The sequence below is a fragment of the Strigops habroptila genome, chromosome 3 (genome assembly GCF_004027225.2).
Source record: "Strigops habroptila isolate Jane chromosome 3, bStrHab1.2.pri, whole genome shotgun sequence".
NCBI lineage: Eukaryota > Metazoa > Chordata > Aves > Psittaciformes > Psittacidae > Strigops > Strigops habroptila.
This window is the reverse complement of record NC_044279.2, coordinates 76,647,287-76,672,612: the sequence shown is the minus strand read 5'-3', so window position 1 is coordinate 76,672,612 and position 25,326 is coordinate 76,647,287. Positions and strand designations below refer to the sequence as shown.

General features: G+C 43.8%; 1 protein-coding gene across 4 annotated transcripts in view; it reads right to left on the bottom strand.

Annotated features, from left to right (window-relative positions):
• Window positions 1-25,326, bottom strand: part of CACNA1I (calcium voltage-gated channel subunit alpha1 I) — a 201,525-nt gene that overhangs the window by 63,166 nt on the left and 113,033 nt on the right. For 3 of the 4 annotated variants that reach the window (XM_030479820.1, XM_030479822.1, XM_030479821.1), the window contains exon 5: window positions 9,796-9,893. In XM_030479820.1, coding sequence (XP_030335680.1) covers window positions 9,796-9,893 — 98 coding nt within the window. Of the gene's footprint in view, window positions 1-4,731; window positions 4,787-9,795; window positions 9,894-25,326 lie in introns of those variants that run through there. The other variant, XM_030479824.1, reaches the window with a different exon arrangement.

Genomic DNA, 25,326 nt, shown 5'->3' with positions numbered 1-25,326 from the left:
TGGGACAAGAAGAGCTCTCCAGAGTAGGTTTAAAGTGTACTGATGTAAGAAAAAAGCTCTCTCGAGGTTGCTCCGAAGCTGTAAAAACAATTCCCTTGGGAGCCAGAGACTAGCAGAGACCTCATGCTTTTCAATCTGAGAACAAGATGCTTACCTTAGATGGATCAGGTCAGGGCAATATGAGCATTGAAATGAAAAGGAAGAGGAGTTAAAAAAAATTACACCACTTACAAGACTTCCCAACGTACGCTCAGCTAAAACCACTGCCAAAAACAGAGTGCCAATGAAACCTGAGACACACTGTTTTCCTTGGGGGGAAGATGAGAAAAAACCCACACGGGTGCTGCATAGCCAAGATGCTCAGCACACTGCTCAGCACACTCAGGTGCCAGAGCCATGGCTGAATCTCAGTATTATGAATCGCTGAGAGCTTTCCTTCCTGCCTGCCAATCAAATGTCATATGCACATCAAGGAAATAGGCCTCTTCTAGTGACACTTAGCACAGTGAAGTGTCAGCAACCTTGAAAATTATAATTCTCTTTAGCATGGTATACAGCAACAAGTCCCATAGAGCCTTGACCTAGCTCACACCCTAAGTAGTTATTGGCACATTTTACTGGAGACCTGCAGTATATCCTACAGAGAAACAGCTTCCAGCATAGGATAGTGAAGATCTCTTCATAAAGGACTTTTTCAAAAGAGAATATCAATACCTCAAAAGAAAAAAAAAAATCTAAACCAACCAAACAAAAAAATTCCCCAAAATCCAAACTAAAAACCTTTGGAGAATGCTAAGAGAAGTATACCCTAAGGTCATGGAAAAGTATCTTCTCACCAGATCATAAATAACACCAAAAATGAACTTTGGCTTGCAGACTATAGTTACACCTTTCAAGTCTTTCACAGAAGATGGATGGTCTAAACAGCAGTCCTGAGCGCTAATATTTCTCAGCTTTGTCCAAGATGTCCAAGACCCAGTGCACAAAATAGCTCCTCCCTGCTGAGCGGGAGCCTCACCAGCCCTACAGAGGGAGCAGAAACCAGAGCCATGCCAGGGGGAGCTGCCAGTAAAGGTAAGCCCAGAGATGAGACCTCCTAATTGCAGACCTGACCCCACAGTTACAGTGGCCTCCAGAATGAGGGCAAAATCCAGAGCATTTACCTTGACACTTAATTGCTGACATCTCTGGAAAAACAGGGGCCTTGGTCCAAGCTTTGCTGTGATCCAAAAAGAAGGAGACATCTCAGCTCTGCAGCAGGCTGCACCATATTGGGGGTGCTGTGGGTGCAGCTAAAGTCCATGGATAGCAACAGATAGCTCATACACCACAGGCACTCACATTCATTGTGTGCCATCATAGCATAGATTATGTGTTAGTAGCCACATAATCTGTGACCCGAGCAGAAACAGATGCAGGCAAAGGTTTCAGTCAGAAGCCCCCTTCTTCACTCTTTTGCCCCATTAACCCCTTGCAAGCTTTGGGCTGTTAAGTAACCTTGTCTTGGAGAGTGATGCCAGGTGCCAGATTATTTCTTAGAGAGGTGTCTCTGGGGGATTGTTGTTGTTCTGTTCTTTTTTCTAACACTGAACATCTAATAAGCAACACCTACTACCACCTGCTAACTGTTGTTCATTCACTGATCATCTCATTTTCTCACTGTTTATCACTGCGATGATGACTGCATTCACTTTCAGTGAAAACCCTATTTAAAACATACAGTGTTTTCCTTCAGAATTGCAGGGGTCACCCAACACCAAGGACAAAAGGTAACTCTAGCACCATGGCTGCAAGTCTCCATTCTATAAATACCCTTAAGTTCTTTACGCATCTCTAGTGCTGTGTAAGTAGGACAGAATAATGCAAAATATTATGTAAAACAGTGTTAATGCAACTTCTGGTTAAGATTTAAGGGAGCTAATTTCCTCTTGCTGTCACTAGCATGAATCATGTTTCTTTCTACTGCAGGCAGTGACATGACATTAGGTAAAATGCATGTGAAGCGGAGAATTGGGCCCGAAATACACAAAGATGAAGAAATTTAAGGTTATGGTTGTAAATTGCCCTGCCCACACACACGAAGTGTAATTTGCATTAGTGTAATATGACATTATCTTTCACCCCATAATACACTGTCATTATTGCTCACATTTCCATGGTATCCACTGCTTGATAGGTCCCATGGGACAGATTTTGCAAAACAGCTCAGCTCCCATTTAGGCATCAAAATACATGACTGGGCTTTCGAGAGCACCGTGTACACTGGAGGCTGAGCTTGTTTGAACAGGCAGCAAAACTGTCACAATGGGAGCTGCAAGGCGCCGAGGATTTTTAATATTCTGGCTGTGCAGGTTCCCCAAGAGAGCAAGCGAGAAATACAGATTCCAGCAAAGGTTTCTTTACGACTGGTTTCTGGTTTGTTGTTTTCTGCTTGGTTTTTTGTTGGGGTTTTTTTTCCCAGGCTTGCTTTACTTCCAATAACACAAACTCCAATGTGCTGCTGCTAACTCTTGTGATTTTTATTGGGAGTCTTGGGATGTATGGTATAAACCTTCAGGCATCAATCCTGCTATGACTTGACAATCTCAGATCACAGTAAAAGGAAAAAAGAAGTTTCTATTCTTCACCACTATGGGGGAAAAAAAGAGGACTACGAGATGTGAGTCACAGGTCTAAAGGTCTGAAAGCCATAGGAAAAATTAAAATAATATGTGATCTTTTTTTTCCTTTTTCAAATCTCATGGCTTTAAACCCATCTGACCATCTACAAGCACACAATTTGGGATTCTTGAATACTTGTTTATAACAACAGTGAAATCGAGCAGGCTTGTCCAGAGAGGGAAAGATGACCTTCTCCCATGATCTGTAACTGCAAAAAAACCCAAAACAAAGTGACTAAGCAATGCATGGTGCAAAACAAGGCATTACCAGGTCTACATTTCCTGCAGTTCAGTGTTCCCCTGCTATGATGCTATACAGGGATATATTTTTCCTTTTGTTTTTTTTTCTTCTCTTGAATTTACTCTGATTACCCATTTAAACACATGGCAATATATTGCACACTGTGGAATGCACATGAAAAATGGCACTGAGATCAAACAAGAAGTAAATAAAATTGGAGCCTGTCTTCAGTGACTGAAGACTTCCTCCAGCATTACAAGATGTGGGTCTGTTAAAGCCCACTCTGTTTGTAAAAAAGCCCTAGAAAAGCATTAATTTGCAAACCCATTCAGCATATTTATCTGAGAGTCAATAGACTTTCTTTATACCAGTCCTTGCCCTTGTTTCAGTTTTGATTTCTGCCCCTTCTCTCCCTCCCTCCACCATCACTTTCTTTGCATTATCCTACACACGGAGGTGTATCACACCTTTGCGTGCTGTGCCTGGCAAACCCTGCTACCTGACTCCTGTGCACATCTCCTTCAAGCCCTGCTCCTTCTCTGCTCTCCTGTCTGTTGACCCTCATGCTGCTCTGCTCCTCCTCATGTTCATTCTATGTATCCTGAACATGCCTGTCTGATTTAGGGCTCAACTGACTTTATAAAGAGCTGCGCATACAGGAAAGTGCAGCTCTGAGTTACATTTCCATCTCCAATCTGCACCCCTCTCTGAAGAAAGGCATCCTTTAGTGGCCTGCTCCGGGCATAAACTACATTGCTCTCTTCAGTGCTTTGCTCCACTTGTCTAGAGGATTACACTGGGAAGGGAGGATACAGACTGAACTCGACCCCATCGGTCAAGTCCTTTCCCTGTTGGCTTTTCTCTATCCCTTCACTGTCTGTCTGCCTGGGACAGAGCCCAGAGAAAGCTGGCAGCTTCATCTTTGAGTGCATTTGAGTTACACATAGTCTGACCTGGGAATAGAAAGGGCTTTTTGACCTCTTAACTTTTGTGTACGGATGCTGCAAGAGAACATCACTCTTGTCCCTGTACTAACCTGCTCAGGACTGTGGCTGCATGTGGATACATCTGTGTGTGTACACATTTGCAGATGGTTTGTGTGTCACTGAGGTGTGACAATAAATATTTACAGAGCACATTATATTGTGGATGGGGTAAGTTTAAATATTGAGAAAATACAACAATACCTGAGTTTAAGTTATCACTTCACAAGTAAAGCCATCAGGAGAAAAAAAAAGAGTGTGTGCTTCCAAAAGAGTCAAATGGAAGAGTACATTTTTGAAAGGGAATCAGTGCTGGAAGAGAACAAGCAAGTGACAGTCCTCTTTCAGAAAGGTTGAGGCATCTGAAACAAAGACCCTGTAGGGGGGTCTTAGAAGAGGAATCTCATAATTCCTTTGCATTTCCAACTGCTAGGGCAGGACTGAGCTTGTCAAATGCATTTGCTTTTTGTCTGATCTAGCTGTAAATGAGACTGCTTTACAGCCTAATATATCTCAGCCAGAAGCTAATTTCACACACGCTCATCAGTAAAATCAGTTCTTCAAAAACACATTTAGAGAAGTAAATGTCATCACTTTTCCCCCGTGCCAAGTGTAGGGTTCATAGCCAGACCACTCTGTCTTAGGCGCTATTACAGCATCAAACACAGATAGCTTGGTGCACAATACAGATTTAAGGAAGGCAAAACGTCTGCTTTTCACATTCTAGGGTTCAGCTACTTCAGACTGGTTTTTATGTTGGTGCTTTGGTCTACTGAATTGAATGCAGGGCTAAGAGTTAGGAGATGTCAATTGAGTCTGCTGGTGGCACTCACTGGGTCTCACTCACCTCGTCTGAAACATGAGACATTAAACTAACAAGCCTCAGTTTATATCTTTGAGATCTGTAAAAGAAAAGTAGAAAACTCTAGTTTATTTGGACCCATGGAGCTACTATAACAACAATAATTAATAAAGAAAAATGGTGCTGGACCAAAATTTTCCTACACATCACTTTTACCAGCAAAAAATGCTGTTTCATTGAAATGGAAACACTTCAGTGTTTTGATGAAACAAACATCATTTAGCAAAAAGAAAGGAGGACAAGAGGAGAGAAAAACATTTTTATACTAGAATGGCGTGGCTGAGGTTTTTTTCATTTTCATACTTCTCTGTCACAACAAAGTATAGGGAAAAAAACACCAAAAAGCCAAACAAACCACCTAACATTAGGCAGAGTAAATAAATATTAAAATGGATGGGAAATGCTTATTCTTGTTCTGAGAAAAAACAGGTTTAAAAAGAGCAGGACTTCCCACAAACCTGAAATTCTATTTCCTGTACAGCTAGTAATAAGAAAATAACTGTATATTTCAAACGCGCTATACCTCCACATAAGTATTACTGTACTTAGACACCAAGTATTAGCACACGTTTACATTTTCTATTCAATAAAGTTGCTATGCAACACTCTGCAACAGACTCCTTCACTTCCGTACAGCGTGCTCAGCTGAAGTAATCTGCTTCCAAATGATGAATCAGTTACTAAATTCTAAGTGGAAACTGGAAGAGCATCAAACACAATGCAAGAACTCTGCATAAGACCAATGCGACAAGCAAGAGTAAACTGAAGAAACATTTTCTGCTCTAACATCAAAAAGGTATAATAACAGAAGTGAAAGAAATTCAAATGATCAGAAATGACTCCAGACTCCCTGCTCAAAAGCAGACAGAAATAAAACAAAACCAGCCTCCCCCCTCCCAGCCTTATGTCTTGCCAGGAAAAGAAGGGATGAAAGAGGTAGCAGAAACAGCATTTCACCTAGCAACCTGACACACAATTACAAAAGGAGAACAACAAATGGATGTGGAATTTCACCCCACGCCCAGGACACAGACATGTCCAGAGCGGAAAGCAGCTACTGCTGACAGAGACCTGGAGAGTATTTTTTTTACCTCTTTACACTTGTTCAGTGACTCTCAGGGCTTGTCACACCAGCTCACGGCCATGGAAATTGAATCACATAGTAATAGGACCAGAACAATCCCTAATTTTTTGTTTCATGCATTTTCAAACAAACCCCCAGAAGGCAGCATTCCTGGGGCTGTAGTCAGGAATGCAAGAGATAAGTGGGAATATTAATGAATGTGTGATATGTATTACAAAACTAGGGAGCCTCGTGTTTTCTCTAGTATACTTCAAAGATGACATGCGAATGGAGGAAAGATCAGGTGGGGCAGAGACACAGACTTCTTCATGCAGCAGCAAAATCTGAAATGGTCAGTAGCACATCCTGCTGAGAACTGCAACAAATGCAATTGATTACTGATAACCCATAGCTAAAGATCAGCTCTAACCCTAAAGTAAGGAGGTTTGAAATCTAGAAGTGTCTCTACATGAGCTCTCATCCTTTGATGAGAAATGCTATTTGTCATATCCTTGTGGGATATTGTTTCAAAGCCTCACAAGTTTCACTGTAAGGAAAGACTTTCATAACATGTTAAGAATGAACACAGGTAAGCAGAATTTAGACATACCCAATTTAGGTATTTAAACTTCAGTCTTGCTCACCTGCCAAGAATCCAAAATAATTTTAACTTGTTTAATAGGTGATGCTTTTTCCTCTACCATGATGCTACTATTTCCTTAGAGTCATTCTGAATTTTCTCCCTCCTAATTTTCCAGCATCGCTTCTTTTTTTGCTTCACATAGCATAAAATTTCCATCAAATTTCTCCAGAAATTTCTCTTTTCAGTATGTGGACTTTTCAAATGCTGGCTGGTTATTAGAGTGTAACTGTTCTGTGGACACTAAATAATCTACCCAGACAGGTAGCACTCTTCTACTCATGCAGTAATCACTCAGGTTCCTAATCACTTTGTCCATTCTCCTGATAATAAACTGTCATTATTGAGTCCACATGGCCAGACTCCTCTGTGAAAATTGGTCCCTGCCTGAATGCCCATGTGGAAGCCTTTGAAATGGCCACCGGTGAACTCTGGGCCACATTGTCCCGCCACAGCCTTCTGAACATGGCCAAATATCTGCCTCTGGGATTAACTTTCCTGCACCTCTCCAAATACCTCACGCTCCCACCAAGACCTCAATCTCCCTCTACCTCCTGCTGTCTCATTTCCCACTTTTTTTGCTAGCACCTGCAACACCTCCAGCTTGGTATCATCAGTATATCTCACTAATAGACTTTCCTCTTGCTTCACATCAGTAATGAAGAGCTTTAAAAAGACATTAAAAAAAGATTTGTGGCCAAAGGTCTCATTAATTATGTTTGCTGTACCCCACTAGGCATCTTCCTCCAATGCAGCTCGTTCCCATTTATCACAACCCTTTGTTTACAGCCTCTTTGCCAGTTTCAACTCTCAAGTCAGTGCTTTCTCTCCCAGGGAATCCAATTTCTTTTCTTTTTTTTTTTTTTCTTTATTTAATGGCAGGATGTCTTTCTTTCAAAACGTTTTCTGCATTATAACCACAGATTTATGTAGCGAGAAAGATATATAAAGGTTCAACCACAGAGTGGAAATTAAAACAGCATCAATTTCATACAGGTGAAGTTTTATACTGATAAAAGGAACAGACAAGCAGCACCATGGCTGGGACAGCCAGAGGAAATTCAACCGCCAGTGCTCTGCAAAGGTCAGACGAGATGATTGAAAGCAACCCTGGTGCCTCTGCATGGACAGAGTGAGTCCCTGGTGGGCCAGCTCCTGCTGGTGGAGGAGTGACTCTGGCTGTTCTGGGAGATAAACAGGAATAAAACAAGGCCTTGACTTTTCGTCAGTCAAGCTTTGCTCCTGACCGCTGTTGTCCAGCAATTAACATGGCAGACATCTGCAGGAGTCAATTGGCTATCGTTCACTCACCACTGAGGTTAAGCCTACCCTGATAAAAGGGATCAACCTCAAAGTGGTCTTAAAGCACGGACTCATGGGACTCCCTACGAAGCAGGGAGGAAAGGGGGCTGCATAACATGAGGATGGTGCTGCCCTTACACAGCCATACGCTCCCTGGAAAGGAAGAACATGGCACGCACAATCTCCAGGCCACCCCCTCGCAGACGAAATGTGCCCCCCCTGCTGGGGTGCATGCCCACAGCAAGGACTGTGGCTGGCTCCCAGTCCTCTCCTCTCAGGAGAAGGGCCAGAGAGATAGAGACAGGCTGAGGGAGTTGTGCTGGCAGTCAATAGATAAAAGTTTGTTCTTGGTTCCCATCTTTATCACCCCATGATAGACCTGTCATATGCCTGGGTGTGTGCTCAGTGCCCAGACCAGCTGCTCCTCTGCCTGGTACCCTCCTGCCACATTGGGCACATAGGACTGTGCCTCAGTTCCTCCTCAATAGCTTTCAGCTACTGCTCAGAGATAAAAATAAACCCAGGAAGAAAGACAAGACCCCTTTCTAGAAGGGCTTTGCATGGAGCCGGAGACCCTGAAATCCACCTCCATAGCATGTTCAAGAAATAGGTAGCATCAGGAAAGTAACTTTGGTACAAGGCAAAACATATGATGTAGATTGGGAGGTCAGCTGTGTAAACTTCCTCAGATCTGGAAAAGAAAAAGGAACATCTGAGCTCAAGTGAAGGATTAGGAGGGCTCTGGCAAGGTGTTAACCACTGCAGACAGCCTGATTAGAGAGATTACAGGGAACAGCAAAGAGGCTTCCTGCTGTTCTGCAAGACAGAAAAACTTCTGGACAAAATGCCTGAAGTCTCACAGGGCTGCATGTGGCAGCTGCTGCCTTTGCACAGGGAATAGCCAGAAACATCAGAGTAACACAGTTCAGTGCTCTTGCAACCCCCTCATCCCAACTGCACACAACCTGCCCACCAGTTCACTTCCATCCACCTGAATACAACCACAGCAAAGCCTGAGCCACCTCCATAGATGTTTACTGCAGTTGAATAACAAGAGCAATGCCTGCTTACTCACTTCATGGTTGCAGGAGAATGACACTCATTTAAAAACAAAAAACAAACCAGGAGAGGCAAAGGAAGGGAAGAAGAGGGAAGAAATTGTTCAGCACCAATAAAAACTGCAAAGCATGACAAAGCGGCTCATCTTGCCCCCATCCCCTTCCCCATCCTGGGAAGGAAGGAAGCAAGGGTTATGGAGGGGCCACCTCCACTGTGGGATCAAACCACGTGCGTTTGGCACATGCCCGAGGGCTGTGGCTCACATCCCGGGGCTGCAGCACCTCTCTGGTTTGCATGCAGACCTGAGCTGGGGACGGTATCTCAGACCTGAACAGCACCAGTAAGCAGCAGTTCTGCCGCTGACACATCCAGGCTCACATGCAGTCCCAGCAGCCCTGTGCCCAGCAGTGCTCAGCCTGGCTTACACACGTACGCCAGCTCACAGGAAAATAGTCTGCACAAAAGAGGAAGTACAAAGCACAGGCTGAGGACGAGATTAAAAAAAAGCCGGTGCTACACGCTCCTAAACTGTAATGGCATGAAAAATTTTCATGTGAAAGGATCTGGAAGAATGTGTGAAAGCCTGAGTAAACCAATTCTCCCGGCTTCCCCCAGCTCACCCCTCTCCAGACCTCACACACGTCCCTTTTTCAGGCAGATGTTATCAAATCTGTGATGTCCTTCAGTAAGAGCAAGAAAATACCCTTTCCTTTGCTGCACACTGTTCATCTTGAGCTCCTGAACCATGAGCATGGCCTTGCACAAAAGGATTGTCAGGCCAAATATGCTAGGAGACTGTAGTTTTCCTGCCCATCCAACAACAACTCCTGGTGCCATGATGGGGGAAAGCCTGCACACACAGTGCAGCAGCCTCCACTCAGTTTGCACTGGAACTCCACCTGAAGAACACCACCACACACAACCTTACTGCTCACATACTGCCCACAACCCAAGCTGAGCAGATATGGAGGGAAGCATGACTTACTAGGCACACGGTTGATAGCTTTCAGGGGTCTCAGGACGCGGACAGTACGGATTGCAGACAAGTTAATGTTTTGGAGATCCAGGGAGTACTCCACCATCCTGCAGAAGGGAAGAGAGAGAGAGAAGAAGAAAGTTTAAAATAAAAACTAAAAGAACCAAACATTTTGGCTTGAGCCACAGAGTAGTCATTTGTTCATTGAAGGGTTTCTGGAAGTCGTGGGGGTGATGTCTGAATCTTTGGGAGCAAAGCTGAAGCCTCCAGGAACCCTCCAGGAGCAGGACTGGAGACCATGGCTCCCCTGGCAGAAAACGCAGTGAGCAGTGAGAGGGTGCCATGTGGATGCAGGCCAGGAGCTGTGATAGCACTTACCTGTTGTGATTTTCAGGAAGGAGAGGAGCTGCATGAAGATGCGCCAACAAGGAGTGTGCACTCCTGGCAAGGGCAGGCATGAGGGGTGGACATTTACCATGAGGCCAGGAAGAGGAGGGCTGTGTAGCTGGTTTAACTGAGCATTACCTGCAGCACAGCAGCATACTCTCGGTCTTCTCCTCATCTCACAGCGCAGGATGAGGCCCCTGGAGGCAGCTTTAGCTAACCTGTTTTACCTCACGTAGAAGCAAGCTCTCTACTTAATGCAGTAACAGCTTTGCCTAGGCAGGAAGGCTTCTCTCAGAGCTGTGATTCACTCCTTTCTGACAACAAGCAAAAGGGGAAAAGCCTAATTTTAGGACATATGCTAGACCTTAGCTTTCCTAACCCAGCAGCACGCTCCCTAAATAACCTCAAAGTGCAAATAGATATGACTAACGCATTGGCTTTGCTGCAAGAACAGCAGATGCAGGTGAAAAGAAGTGACCTGGCCCGTCATTCTGTAGCCCAGTGCTCCCCTCCTTGCTCAGTATGGTGAATGTCCAGTAATGTGCCTGCCTCTTGGAAAGCACAGTGAGAAACCGGACTATACTAACCGTTTACCCTGGCCAGCAATTTCCACCTGAGGATCTCAAAGCACTTTGCATGTTTTAGTGAACATAGGTGCATGAGGCCTCCAGGAAGACATGGGCTGTTGTCACCAGCTTCCTCAAGGTGACCCTGATGTGCAAGAGGGGAGTCAAGAGGGTGACAGCATCGACAGGTGAAATAGCAGCAGAGTCAGGACTGAAAATGCTTCTTCTAAATCTCTCCTCAGATGTGATTAATGAAGCTATAAAACGCTCCCTTTTCCTTTGTCTATCAACAGGCTCAAGAGACGGGGAAGGATCAGGGGACACAGCCTTTTGTTACTGCACCCTTTCTCAAACCAAAACCATTATAATTTATATAGAAAGACCCATAAGTCAATAGTCCAGTAACCTAAAGTCCACCCAAATCCTTCTGCCCAGGAACCACCGAGGAGTGAACCAGAAAGCCTGAGATGTTGAGAGGGCCAGTCCATAAGAAATATCAGGGAGAAGACTTGATCGAAACTTCAATGGAACGGACTGATTCTTCTATTGATTACCCTCTTCACTCAAAAGAACCTTGAAGAGCAAATGTCTAGTTATCTGTCTATACCTTTCACAAAGGGGACTTGTCAGAATGATAGATTTTCAAACACAGTGGGGTAAACCTGTCGAAGTGTTGTGATTATTCTCTCTCATGCTCTTTTTCTTTCTCTTCCTCGTTCATTTCGCTCTGTTCTCTCATGCACTTTTAGGGTAATTGCATGAAATAATTCTTCCTCTGAAATGCAGTGGCATTCATTTACATCCCTGGAGCTGTCAGTTCCACGTACACCAAATGCAGAGGGAGAGAGGAGGGATTTCATGCAGATAACCAAAATATTCACACCCCCAAAAAAATGCAACTCAAAAAACGCCCACCCCAAACCAAGCAGCGATACTTAGATAGCCTACAGAAAGCATCAGTGACAGACAGAGGCTTAGGATCCAGTCAGATGAAACTGGGAAGTATATATGAAAGGAGGAAAAATGCACACACATATGAATGTGCAGACATGACTACAGGGCATCATAAAAAGGACAAACCTGTGTGGTGCAAATGAACATGGTGCAAAGGGTCTTGAGTAACCACTGATCAACCTTGCTCCAAAAGCATAAAGCAAAATTGCCTCACCAGTGTTGTTGCTCCAGAATTTGACAGACCTGCTGCAACTCTGGAACTACAGTTACGGGGAAAGCACTGTATGGACATAGCGGTATTGCTCCCAGGACATGGGTGAATACCTCTTCACAGCACAGCTTCACAGAGCCAGCTTCACGACTAAAGGAGTCCTTACACTGCAGTTTGTTACAGGGGGTAGGTATGTTGACAGAAACATAGAGGTCTCCAAGCTTGGTGAAGTCCCACAGAACTTCCTTTCCTCTCCTAAAAAAACACATCCCCTAGAGCACTGGGTTGAGGTCAGACCTCTGAAGGCAAAGATACTATTTCCAAGCAGTAGCGAGCAACCTGAAACACACTCTGGCAGATGCCAAATAAGAAAATAGCCCCAAAATACATCTCATTTCAAAAAGTGGTCTTTTCTAAACTGCAAGTGATTAAATGAGAAATCTTGAAGAACACTGTGATCCTCACAGAAACTGAGCACAGGGAAACAGCATCGGGCTAGGGCTGAGATGAAATCAGTGGGCAGAGGTGAAATCTTTTCTTAGACTTAGCCATGCAAAAGTCATTTAAAAATAGAACCTCTGTTTACAAAGCTTTCGAGTTCTGTCCTCTTGTGGCTACATCCATGTTGCTGGCATTACAACAGGAGTAACCTTAACCAGGTGCACATCACTGCCCTCTCCTAGGTGGAATGAGCTTGTCACCTACGTGGCACAGTCTGTGTGTCACTAGAAAATTAATAATCATTAAAGTAGTGAGCACGGGTCCTTTGAGAGCAAGATGAATGCTACTCTAGCTGCAGCTGTGCAATTCATACAGCCAGTGAGCCAGTCTCCTGCAGCTCTTGGTGGCCGCAGATCTGCTGTAATTATGTTCCAGTTTAGCTGGAAAAATAATGCTGAGCAGTCAATCACTCTGCCAATGAACACAGCAGTCTGTTCCCAAGGATGGGTCAGAGAAGGGAAACTTCTGGCAAAAACGAGCTCAGCCCTAGCAGGCCCCAGGGCTTTCGCTTGCTTAGCAGACCCCGTCAGCTTACAGTTCTTCCTGTGGCCTCCTGGTCTTGGCTGAAATAAGAGAGATGCATCAAGGATGCTTAAATCCCTGTGGATGAGATATGTCTATACTAGCCATGTAAATCATATCCAAAACGCTTCTCTCTGCACAAGCGTAGCATGCCCATGCCATGATGGACTGCAGGTGACTGCGGTGAAATGAAACTCCATTTATTAACAAAAAAAAAAACCCCTCCAAACTTTTTATGTATAAGTAAAATCAATGAATCCAAACATTGCCTCCTTTCTCTAAGAAATGGGATCTTTAAGTGACTCTGCTGTTGTCTCTGGGCATCTTCATCCTTTCAGGGATCACCAACCCAGCTGCTTTTGTTCTTACCTTTCTCCAGCCAGCCCTGCTCCCCACTGCCTGGAAGCCCTATACTCTTAACCCCCTCTAGGTCTGGGGCTGTACCTGATCTCCTACTGCCACATATGCAGGTGGTGACAGATTGACAGAGTGCCAAAAGGGCTCGCCACAAAAAGCGATCAGCCGGAAACTCCAGCAAATTTGTATCAGTAGTTTCACATTTTCCCCGTCTGTGTCTCAGGATCTTGTGATGGCGGATTAGGCACACAGTGCTTATTTGGAGCCTCAGACAGGCACCCAAACTTCAGTGCTTGCATCCTTATCACACCAGCAACCTAGGGAAGCGTGTTTTTGTTAGGTGTTCATAAACCAAGAGCAGGGAAACATTAAAGCTAATACAAAATATTTGCCTCATTAAACCCCAGGAGCTTTCCAGGCTCCTTGTTCTTCCTTTGTGGCAGCTCAGTGCCACGAGTGAGGGTAGCCCCAGGACCTGATTGCCCTTCATCTAGTTCTCCCCTCTTTCTTGGCTACTTCAAGCATGTCTTGTTTCTAACAGCCTTAGTTTCTGTAAGGTCCAGGGTCAGTCAAAGCCTGGGATGTGGGATTAAAAAAAAAAAAAAGCTTGTTCTGGTTGTGAGCTGTCCTCTCCCCTTACCATGGTGGGGCAGGGGGAAATGCATCTCTCCCAGGGAAAAGGGCATCTCATTTCTGTAACCGCTGAAGTACTTTACAGCCTCTGGCGTGGGTGGGCGAGTGCAGGGACAGGTTAGGAAGCTGGAACTATGCTAAATCAGAGAGAAACTCTGATCCATTTGAGCATTGAGCTGTCAAGATAATTGAATTTAAACAGTAATTCTTCTTCCCTCGCTAGAGAATTTCTTCTTCAAAACTTTCCGCATAAAAGTCTTGTGGAAGGAGAGGGGTTTGATGCACACACCATCCCCATGGTGCTCAAGGCTGGTGGATGGTGGGAGTGATGACAGGTGGGAAATGAGACAGGGGCACCGGCTGCATGCATGGGGTTTGGGGTTGGTCCTGCAGAAGTAGGGGCGATGCCCAGCAGGGAATACCTCCCTGCAAGAGCTCTGCCTCCCTCTTCGCTCTCAAGGTATCCCACCTCCTCCCTACCCCCTCTCCCTCTTTACTTCTCTCTGACTCATGCCTGCCTGCAACCATTTCCACCTCTCATTTTAATCTTCCTCCATAAAGTCTAGTTTTTCCATTCACTCCTTATCTTTACTTCATCTTTTTCCATTTTGCTTCATATCTTAGAATCATAGCTAGGATTAGAAAGGACCTCATGATCATCTATATATCCTTCTATTCTTTTCCCAATCCTTTCTTTCCTCTTTCATTTTCCTCTTTATTCCTTTCGTTCCTTTCCCTGCTTATCATCTTCCTGCTTCCTCCTCCAACTCAGTCTCTGCTTTGCTGATAAACATTAGCTTACACCAGGTAAGTCTGCTCAGCTGAACACACAAGTGACCTTGAGTTTAACAGAGATAAGACCAAGCTAGCACAGGAAACAAGCAAGCAATTTGTTAGCACGTTGACCCTGTCCAGAAAGCACTTGGTCTTCTGTACCTCCATCCCATGCTAAGCTACTGGAGCAGAGAGCAAGTACATGAGGACAAGAGGGTACGCAAACCACCAGCATTGCAAACCTTCACTGCTCATGAGGTCTCAACAAAAGCAGAATAGCTTCATCAGCTACAGCTTGGCACTTGTTTTGCTTCTCTGCACCTGTAAGCTCAAGAGCAGGCTTGGATCTGTCTTGGCACTCTCCCCTTCTCCAGCAGCAGTGAAACTCAGAAGAGTGATGCTCATTGCCCAACAGCAGAAATGCATGGCCAGCGGGGCTCTGTACCAGGCATGGGAGAGCAGACTGACCAGCAGAATGAAGGAATAAAAACTAAGATTATTTAAAATAGACATAGAAAGAGTACGAACACCATGTAAGAAGGCCAGAAAATTCAGACATTATCTTGCTGTAAATGTAACCCCAGACAATGTACTTATGCAGTGCCTGGCTAGCAGCTTCCTCGCAATTATGTTCGATGAAATCCATGATTAAAACAGTTCAAACATTACCATTTACCTCTTCATATTTACATCTCCCTATACCTCTATTAAATACTTATTAACTCTCATAATCTTAGCTCCTGAACTTTTATTTGTTGAAAATTAGCAGCCATATAGCAAAAGATATTTAAAATGTATTCATGAAAAATACCAAGCCAGTATTTTTCTTATGACACAAAGCCAATATGTTTTTGTCAAATTCAAAAGCTGCCTAATTCCCCATCTCTGATAGGGAATTTCAATTGAAATCTAATTAACTGCAGTCTAATCAATTCATATTTCTTCGTCAAATAAATTTAGGTTTGGCACTGAAGCCAGAAACTTTGTGACTGTGACTGCCTCGCTGTAATTTCAGGCTTGCTATAAGTCTCTGCACGCAAGGAAGCTTTTCCTGCCTGTGGACTTCGATTTGGTCCTTGCATCTAGGAGCACTTGGGGTGACCAAGGCAGAAGATCGGTTGCTCTCTACTCCAAATTCCTTCAGCTTCTTGTAGTGGAACTAGACAATCTTTAAGGACCCTTCCAACCCAAAACACCCTATAATTCTATGATCCTTAGCTACGTCAGGGGTATAAACCTGATGTGTACCTATACCATGACTAGATGTGATCTAACCAGACTTCTGCGTACAAGAATATGCCTTTCTGTCCTTAGCTCCCTCATTTGGCCATCAAATTCCACAAACTGGAATGTCTACCACTTCGAAGATCCAGGACATAGGAGTCACAAGTAAAACACAAGACTAAGACTGCCAGTTTTCCTTGTCTGAATTTTTAATTCAGATGTTAGTGCCAAAAGTTGGAGCTGACATCTCTCCATTTACCAAGGTGTCCAACCCGCCAATGTATGAGCCATGTGTGAGCCATCCCACAGCTCAAATCTCCCACCTGCACTTCGTGGGGTGGTGATGTGAGACTGATTTACCTCTACATCCTCCCACCTCTTTAGTACACACTAGGATGGAAGGAAGGACTCACTGCTTGTGCTCAGCCTTCAAAGGCCATGGCTACAATGAAAGAAGGAAAAAAGGCAGTCCTCTCACTGGACAATACACTCCAATTGTCCCATATCTCCCCTCTCATAATCATGAGTCAGTCTAATGCAAGTTTGTGCTTTTGCATGTGCATCACCAGATGCACTCAGTCCTGGACCTCTGTGGCCAGAGGTGTAGCAGTGGACAGGGGATGTGGAGAATGGGGCTGGCCAGCCTTCCCCAGGGGCTTTATTAGCTCAGTCTGTGGTGTGAAAAAAAAAGGGACAGCAGGCAGCAGGACTGCCACTTATGGGTGCCCAAGACTGCTCGTATAGTAGGGACCGTGAGTTTGGAGACACAGCAAGGAGGCAGGAGGAAAGCATACAGGTGAAGAGCTAGAGCATGGGGCACATGCAGCATTCCAGACACCTCCTTGTCAGCCTTTGCTAAGCTGGGATGTCCCCTCGCTTGCACACAAGGAGAGCTGTAAGCAGGGCAGGCATCCGTAAAGGTTGAATCCAACCTCTCACAAACCCATCTGGAAACATCAGAAGTGGAGGCCAGAGATTTTGACAAGACCTGTCCAGATGCTGGGCAAGAGAGGAGGGCTGCTGCTTCCACCCTGAGTCTCCAGTTACAGGATGCACACATACCAATGAAGAGAAAAAACACACATCACATGCAAACAAGCTACTTGGACTGCAGGCCTCCTGGAGGAGACCTAATTTTTCAGATTTCTGCATCATGCAGCCTTTTGCTCCCCAGCTGGTGCCACATCCTTACTTGCCCTCAAAGGCAGAGGGGCTATAGAAGAAATTAAGGACTTTTTCCCAGGTGTTCCCTTTTCCCTGTTCAGAGAGTTGTGTTGTGGCCCATGCCCCCATTTCCTTCACTTGCTCACAGCTGCAAGAAGTCACAACCTTTACTGGTGCCCTGGGAACAGGCAGGGGCTTGAGACAGCACGGGACACCAGCCTGCACTGGGTGCACTAAGCACATGCAGCCCCAAAGCTACCTCATGGCTGCAGTCATCTATGGAGTCCTCCTTAAAAATGTTGTCTTCACTGATGCTCTGACTCCCAACTGGTGGGTTGTTTGGACCTGATCTTTTGCTATATGGACATAGGTTGCTCCGTGGTGCAGGAGGCAGCCCCCAGCACTGAACGTGCTATCAGCTCAGTTGACATATGCTTAAAAGAGCGAGCCATGCAGGCACTTGTACACATTTTGCACAGTTTGGTGCCTCCAGGGCAGGGTTCAAATTGCACCCTAAATAGATGAGTCAAGCTCCTTTCAACACCTACTGTAGAAAGGATGGAATAACATCAGATGGGACATTACACAGTAGGCCTCTAAATTGCTCTGCAAACCACAGTGCACTCAGCTAAGTAGCCCTGCTTATCTCTCTTAAAGTTAGAGCTCATCACACTGCAAAAAGACAACTCTGCTGACATAAAAGCTGGGGAAAAAAAATCCCTTGCTAGTGAAACAAGGACTGCAAAAATTACATTTTTTTTCTCCCTTTATAAAAATATAATAATAATTAAAAAGGCTATAATTCTATTAATAAAAAGACATATCTTCAGGGAGTGATAAATCAATTTACTAATTACACAGTTCCAGAGCTATGATGCTCAAAAAAAAGAACCTGCAACTGTCCCTCCCACCCCAGTACAAAACATTTAACATTTTTTTACCTTTTTTTTTTCCTTCTTTCCCCCCCCCCCCCCCCAACTGCTTTGCAAGCAAAAGCTGCTGAAAGCTTCCAGAGCCTGTAAGACTGGTCCCTTGCTGTCCGGAATATGATTATTTCACACCCCTGAACACTCAGATTTCTCTTCAAATTGCATACATGGAGAAAACGTCAGAGTTTCTTAATAGTTTTGGAGACATGATACGAAAAGACATAAGCAGGTTTTCACACTGTGATAAGAAAGCCAGAGGGACTTGCCAAGCTCAGATGACTGAAGACAGGCGGCAGGGCCTCACTTTTGAAATCCAGGAGTCTGAACACAGCCCCTGAGCTCTGTATTTCACTGCTTAGGGCAGGAAGAATTAAAAAAGGGTGTCTGCATTTTGGTCCTGCAAGCCTGCTGATGTTGATTTTGGCATTTTTGGGGGGGAGTTGGGTTTCGTTTATTTTTAATAAAGCTAGATTCGTGTGGTAGAGAATTAGCTTTTAGGGAGGCAAAAAAATGGGAGGAAATAACTGCAAACTACACGTAACAGGTACCACTGACTCTTGTTTGATTCTTCCTCTGGTGTGATTCATTTCGTTTTGATGACTGCTTTCATTTCAATATGTTGCATATCTACGGATAGTTTTACTAGGAAAAAGCAAATGAAATAATTAGTATCATTAAGGAGGAAAAGTGAGTGTGTGTTGGGGGGGGAGGGCTGTGCTTCTGATATTTCTGCCTTTAGTTAAGATGCTATTTAGCCTGCTGCTTGCTGGTTTCCATCTTTAATCTGATCACTGCTTGAAACAACTAATTGCTGTATTTATTACAGTTTTCTTTAACTTGCCATAATTTTATAGAACTTTCATTTGGCATCGAAGATTAGCTAACTAAGATTTTCTGAGCATTCTGCTGTTTACACTGCTGCTAATAAGGTATTTAATGATCTGAGATTTTAAAGTCATAACTATGCAAAATTCTGGCCAGGTCCCTGAAGGGCCACAGTTAATTAAAAGCAAAGAGAAAGCAGAAGATTGGCAACACCTTCCTCATCTTGTGAGATTAAGGCCAACCAGGTGCGTTCCAGGCTAAGTGACATCTTCCTAGCATGGAAAGGGCACCGCACTGGTGCCAGTTTTGTTTCCTGGGAACATGTAGGCATTTGACACTGGGTGCTCTGGTGCCTCTCATCCTTCAGACAGCTGCAAGCCCCCTTCCCTGAAAATGCAGAGGAATGACTCAGGGCTTGTAAATGTAACCGGTGGCTTCCTGGTAAGGGAGGTGGTTGGTGTTCAGAAGCACACACACTGATGCTGCACACATTTGAAAAGAGCTTGGACGGATGGATTCAGGAAGCAGCATCACTGCAGCTTATGGAAGAAAGGACACAATTATCTAAGGAATTAAGGGAAAGCAGGAATGAAGGACAGTAGATAACTATCAGAGAGAGAAGCTACAAAATAATAATTATCATCTCAGTTAAATAGAGACCAATACTTTCCAGGCTCCGAGTGTTGGAAGCTGCATAAAGCACTCCTGAACAGCAACTAGCAAAGGCACAGGGAGTTGAGAAGAAATGTTTCTGCTCAATCTAACAGGTATCAGGCATGCCTGAGAAGGATCTCCAGCTTCACAAAGATGCCAGAAAAACCCTCTTCAAAGGCTGCATAACTACTCCAGAAAAGAAAGGATGATTTTGAAAACAAATCAGATATCAGGATAGCTATGATGCTATACTATAAGTGAAAATGCAAATTTAGGAAGGTTTTCAAACTTCCAAGACACTATTTAAAATGCATGATGTTGTGTTTTAAAATTAATTGTTTTTTCTTATCATCATATACCACAGATTATAGGACTATTTCTGAAGAAGATGAACAAAAAACATTCAGCTGAGCTCCTTGGTGGTCCAACCTGGCCAACAGGCAAAGCAGATGATGGAGCAATCTGTTAACAAACTGCTGGCTTGTCAGCCACACAGGGCAGGAGCACTGGGCTTACTCCTTAGAGAAGCAGAAATCTTAACCAGGATTTCATTAGAAGAAGAATTACACTTTAGGTAACCGAAAGATAGACAGTCAGGAGACTGTTAGATGAAAAATAAAAGGAGAAAGTGATGAAATTAGGAAAACATTAGTTCTTACAAAGCCTCCATGTCAAGAACAAAACTAATCAAGGCACTGGAAGATGTAAAGAGGAGAAAAATTGTATTGTCTATATTCCAGTGCCAGGGGCCTGAGTAATAAAGAGAATAGGAAATGTTCATTTTATGAGCATAAAACAGCCTAAATGGCATGAAGAAAGCCTGGTGGGAAGATCTGCATGAAAAGAATATTAAATCAAGGATTTTAACCTAGCTAGGGAGGCTCAAGTGGGACAGAAAGGGAGGGGGAATAGCGCACTCTGTCAAAAATGGCATTTCCTAGTATGGAACCAGTAACAATTTAGAAATGAATACTTATAGAATATAAATTAGGAGATGGAAATTGTAGAAAATTTGTAAGAGAATTGAACAAGCACAAAATATGGTATAAGTTAATCCTGGAACAAGAAAAGTATTGCCACAAACAGTGTAAAAAAGCAGAAAACTTCAATTAAAAAAAAGTTCTACGGGGAAGGTCAGATGATGTGTATGTACCATAGATCATAATGAGGTAGTTTCATCTCCAGCTGTGATCAAGTATTTTAGGCTGTGCTTATCAAAATATGGATATTCTAAGATAAGCAGGCCTGGACAATTTGTGTGCAAGAGTTTTAAAAGAGATGGCCAGAAAAGATCCGGAGCAGTTACTGATGACTTTTGATTAGTCTCAAGAAAACTGGGAAAGCATCCAAGGGTCAAAGAAATTCTGATGTTGTGCCAGTACTTTAGAAAACAGAGTGATCTCAATAGGCTGACTGGGCTGATGCTGATCACAGCACAGTAATGAAACCGCCAATATGCAGCTTTGATAGATTACGGACTAAAGTTGGATAATAAAATTAACCATAATCAACACAGGTTTAAGGAAAAATAGACATAATCAAACTAATGTGCTATAATTTCTTATGAGATTACAACTCTGGTTCACATAAGTAATTATGTCGATATGGCTGGAATGATATGAAATCATCATGACATGTATTAGCTGGAGAAAAACTGGCTAAAGTAATAAACCTCACATGCAACAGTAAATGGATAGTCATTCAGAGCAGATGTACTTCTATAATGCACAATTCTTGCCACTCTGTTCGTTTACTTATCAAAACATGGCAGAAAATTAAAGAAAAACAAAAATCACCAATTGATTTTGCAGTTGAAGCATATATTTGGGAGAACAGAAAAGAAATGGACAAGTCAGCAATATAGAACAGCATGAACTGCTTTGGAAATGCAAATAATCTGTATGCCAGTGTGAACAAATGAAACAGCATACATCTGGGAACAAAGTTTGCTGTTCCTACTAATAGGAAGGGATTTTCTCTCTTCCGAAGAGGAGACAAGGGAAAAAAAAACCAACCAACCAAGGTTGGAGCCAATGGACAAAGCAGCCTAATGAATTGATAGGATGATGCTGTGATTGATTAGATGGGCTACTGCAATGCGTGGTGGTAGAAACTGGGAAACCTCAGGCTGGAATGCGGAGAAAGTATTACCACTGAAGGCACTGAAACAGCTGCACAGAGTACTGGGCCTTGTTCTGATGTCCACCACTTTTAAAAAGCTGTTAAAAAACACTGCAAGCATATCTCAAAATGCCAAAATATACAAATCATGCTATTCTTTCATCAAAGTCAAGGTCAGGATGGGATTTGACCACAGCTTACGAGATCTACATGGCAAGCAACAATGCGATAACAGAGAGAGAGGCAAAGACAGGCCATTCACTGAAAGATAGACCAGCCTCTCCTCAGCCACTGGACTCCAAGCAGCAAGTAGTTAAGGAAAGATTTTGGACCTATTTTGGGCACACACTTGTAATCACAATTATCCTCCCAGCCACATAGTGAAACCCTGTCCCCCTTAACTTACCTACCTGTTTACAAAAGTGAATTGCATACCAGAAAGTGTCATGGGGATGCCACGGAAGAGGACAGAGACAGGCAAAATTCCCACCACAAATCTTTACAGCGCATGGCTTGAGAGAGGCAGAACAACCACTCCCTCAGTGGAACTGATGTCAAGGCCAAGCAGGTTGCACAAATTCACTCTCTGCACAGAGATCCTCAGGACAGAGTCATGTAAAGGGGTATCTTCCTTCCCAGATGGACAGTGGCATCATCTCCAACCACATATGAACACAACTGCCTCACAGAGAAGAGCAAGCAGGAGAAATCGCTCACTCTTCGTTTGCTAGAGAACTGCCTGGCTTAAAAAGTTGAGGAGTGCTAGCCCAGAAATAAGTAATTCCTCCTAAATTCATTCACATATAGACACTGGCTGACATTTCCAATATGATTAGTGTTTGCATTATCTCAACTTTCAAAACATAGCAGGCTCTCAACTTTAGGAAGCTGCCCTCTGAATCAAGCTCTCCAAATGCACCCATTGCTTTGGGAAACATGACGACAGACAAGACCTAATCACGAACAAAGGGACTTCCACCAGGACAGCTGATGAGGAGCATAGTCTGATTGAAATGCCTGGGAACCTGCAACCTCCTGTTGCCAGTGAGCAGTTGGGACCTGGAGCATCAGCAAACTGAATCTGCAGCTCTGGTTGTCTGTGCACACAAGGGCATCAGCATTCTCCAACCCAAATTACCTTACTCAGTTTTAGGAGCTCTGAGGGGGAACAATGAAGGAGAGCATTGACTTAGGACTGTTGTTTTGGGGTTTTTTTCTACTCCTTTCTGAAAAAACGTGTTGAAGGTGGTTGGGGGAGGGAGTGTGCGAGAGGGGAGAAAGTTCTGGTGATGTCAGCTCCTATTGCCATGGAAACAGAATATTTTTAGTGACAATGGAGTCTTCCTCCTTGAGCTGATGGGTTGCGTGGGGAGCAGGGGCAAGCAGGGCAGGGACACAAAAGGGAATTCAGCTAACTAAAACTATGGCTTCTGGCTTTCCAAGGAAGTGAGGAGAATGAATGCCCAAATACATGGTTTATGTAACCAAAACACCGTCTGGGGCAACAGCAACAAATAGTCATTATGCTCTTTGATAAAACATGCCGTCATGCAGCAGATGGAGGTATCTCAGCTGCCCAGGAACACCCAACAGAGCAGTCTCTTGCCTTCGCTTTGCTTTTCCATTCTACGGTTTATTCTTCCAACCTTTGCTGCCTCGTTAGTGTTTATTTGGAAAGGGAGAAGGGAAGACAAAGGGCTGGGAAGTACAGTCCTTGTTCCTGAGACTGAGAGAAGCTGTACGTCTTCTAGGCAGTGCATTACTTCCCAACATCGTGAACGTTTTCTTGAGAGCCAGATTTATGACCTCCCTTGCAGGCAATGGGTGTCCAGAACCATGAAGAGAAGGCCCTTAAGAGAAAACTGATGAGACTCTGATCAGGATCTAACTCACAGCCATGAAGAAAACATGCAAGACCTAATGCAGGATGTCTTCCCTTATTCAGAAGGCTAGGACAGCATCTGGGCCCAGAGAAAGCTGAAGCCATGATCCGGGTGTGGGACCAATCACGATAAAGCTTGGAGCTTAAATTTGAGGTTAAATAAAAGCCTACAGTCTGTATGTAAGGGCAAATTTGAGCCTTGGATTTGATTTAAACAGCGCAGACAATTCTAATGAATTTCAAAGAATAATGAATTAATAACCACAAGCTTTTATAACTCGAGATACATTATATAGTCATTAGCTCTATATAGCTAAATGGAAAAATCTTTCTTTAGCAGAAGTCTTTTGAGATCAGATATTCTAATGAGATTACTATCATTTCAGCCTGACACCTCACAAAGACAATTGTATAGAAATCAGGAAAAAAATTTCTTTCAGTCTTGGACCTGAAATGAAAAATCCTTAGATATAAAATAATCAGTGTGGAGGAGTTGATTCTAAGTCTCCTTGGCATTGAAAGGAGTTCAGATATGAGCGTTTTTCCTAGCACTGCTATCAGATGCACAAAAGACACTCTCTTCTCAAATTTCTGCCAACAATGGCAACAGAGGGAAACATGTAAATGGGGTTTACTCCCTCCTCATCTAGGTAGCATGGATTTAATTGTTTCCTGCATGGAGTAAGGACTTGAGCCCACCCTCTTTCATTTAGCATTGCTCCACTGGTTTCTTCATCTCTCCAGATAGCATTGCTCACATACCAGGCTTGAGGGACACTGGGCAGAGTGAAACCCCACGTTCCCAAGCCTTTTATCCCATACACCAGCACTCCTGTGCCAACTGGAGCAACACCTTCCTCCCAGCATACTGCAGCACATCCCTCACACAGTGGAACACCATGGGCTCCAACAACCCCCTTTCAAACTCACTTGTTCTTCCCTTTCCTCCCAAAGACTGCTTTGGTAGGGTCTCATTTTCCCTGCATCATGTCACCAGCAAATGTGCCACCAGAAGCTCAGGCTAGAGCAGATAATGATCTGGTTTTCCTCACCACCATGTGTCAGGTGCTTTAACCCACAGTCCTCATGCCAGACCATTTTGTATCAGATGCTAATCACAGCAGGCTCAGCCATGAAAAAGGTCTTCTCATCTCACACATGTTGTGTTAATTCAGGAAAAGTGACAGCTTTCATCTGCCTGTCCTCCTTTTATGCACAAACTGGCTGAGAATCAGCCTTCAAAATTTACAACTGAGCTGAGTTTGAAAATCTCTGTGCCTCCCAGAAGCAAACAATTATACAACCCTCCAGAGGGAATGACTTTCAAGTCTTGCTGTAGAAGAACTGTATCAAAAGCAAATATAAAGACAGTGCTGCTCCACACTGCAGGGGAAAACCCTGCAGAGTGAGCTTGAACTCATTGCTGGCTCAGTCACTAATACATGCACTTCCATGACAGCAAATGTGGGTAACTCCTTGTTGGGAGGAAGAGGAAAGTGGGGGGTTCTCTCTGAAAAGACATTCACCTGTTTACCTGTTTGCTGTGAGAACAGCAACATTACATATTTATTTCTGGCCTTTTTTTTTTTTTTTACTGTACCACAAGACAGTCTGATAGAAAATGGACAAACTCAGAAAAAGAACCCATCAAAATCAGAGATGGACATTTTGCTGTGATTCAATAGGCAAATCCTGGTAGGCTTTCCACTTCATACATGCAGAGGGGAAATCAGAGCTTCACCATAGCAACTTTGTTGTAAAAATCACTCAAATGTCAACTTGTCCCCATAGTACTGTGGGTAAGGCCAGTGCGAGACAAAAAGCCCAGAGTAACAA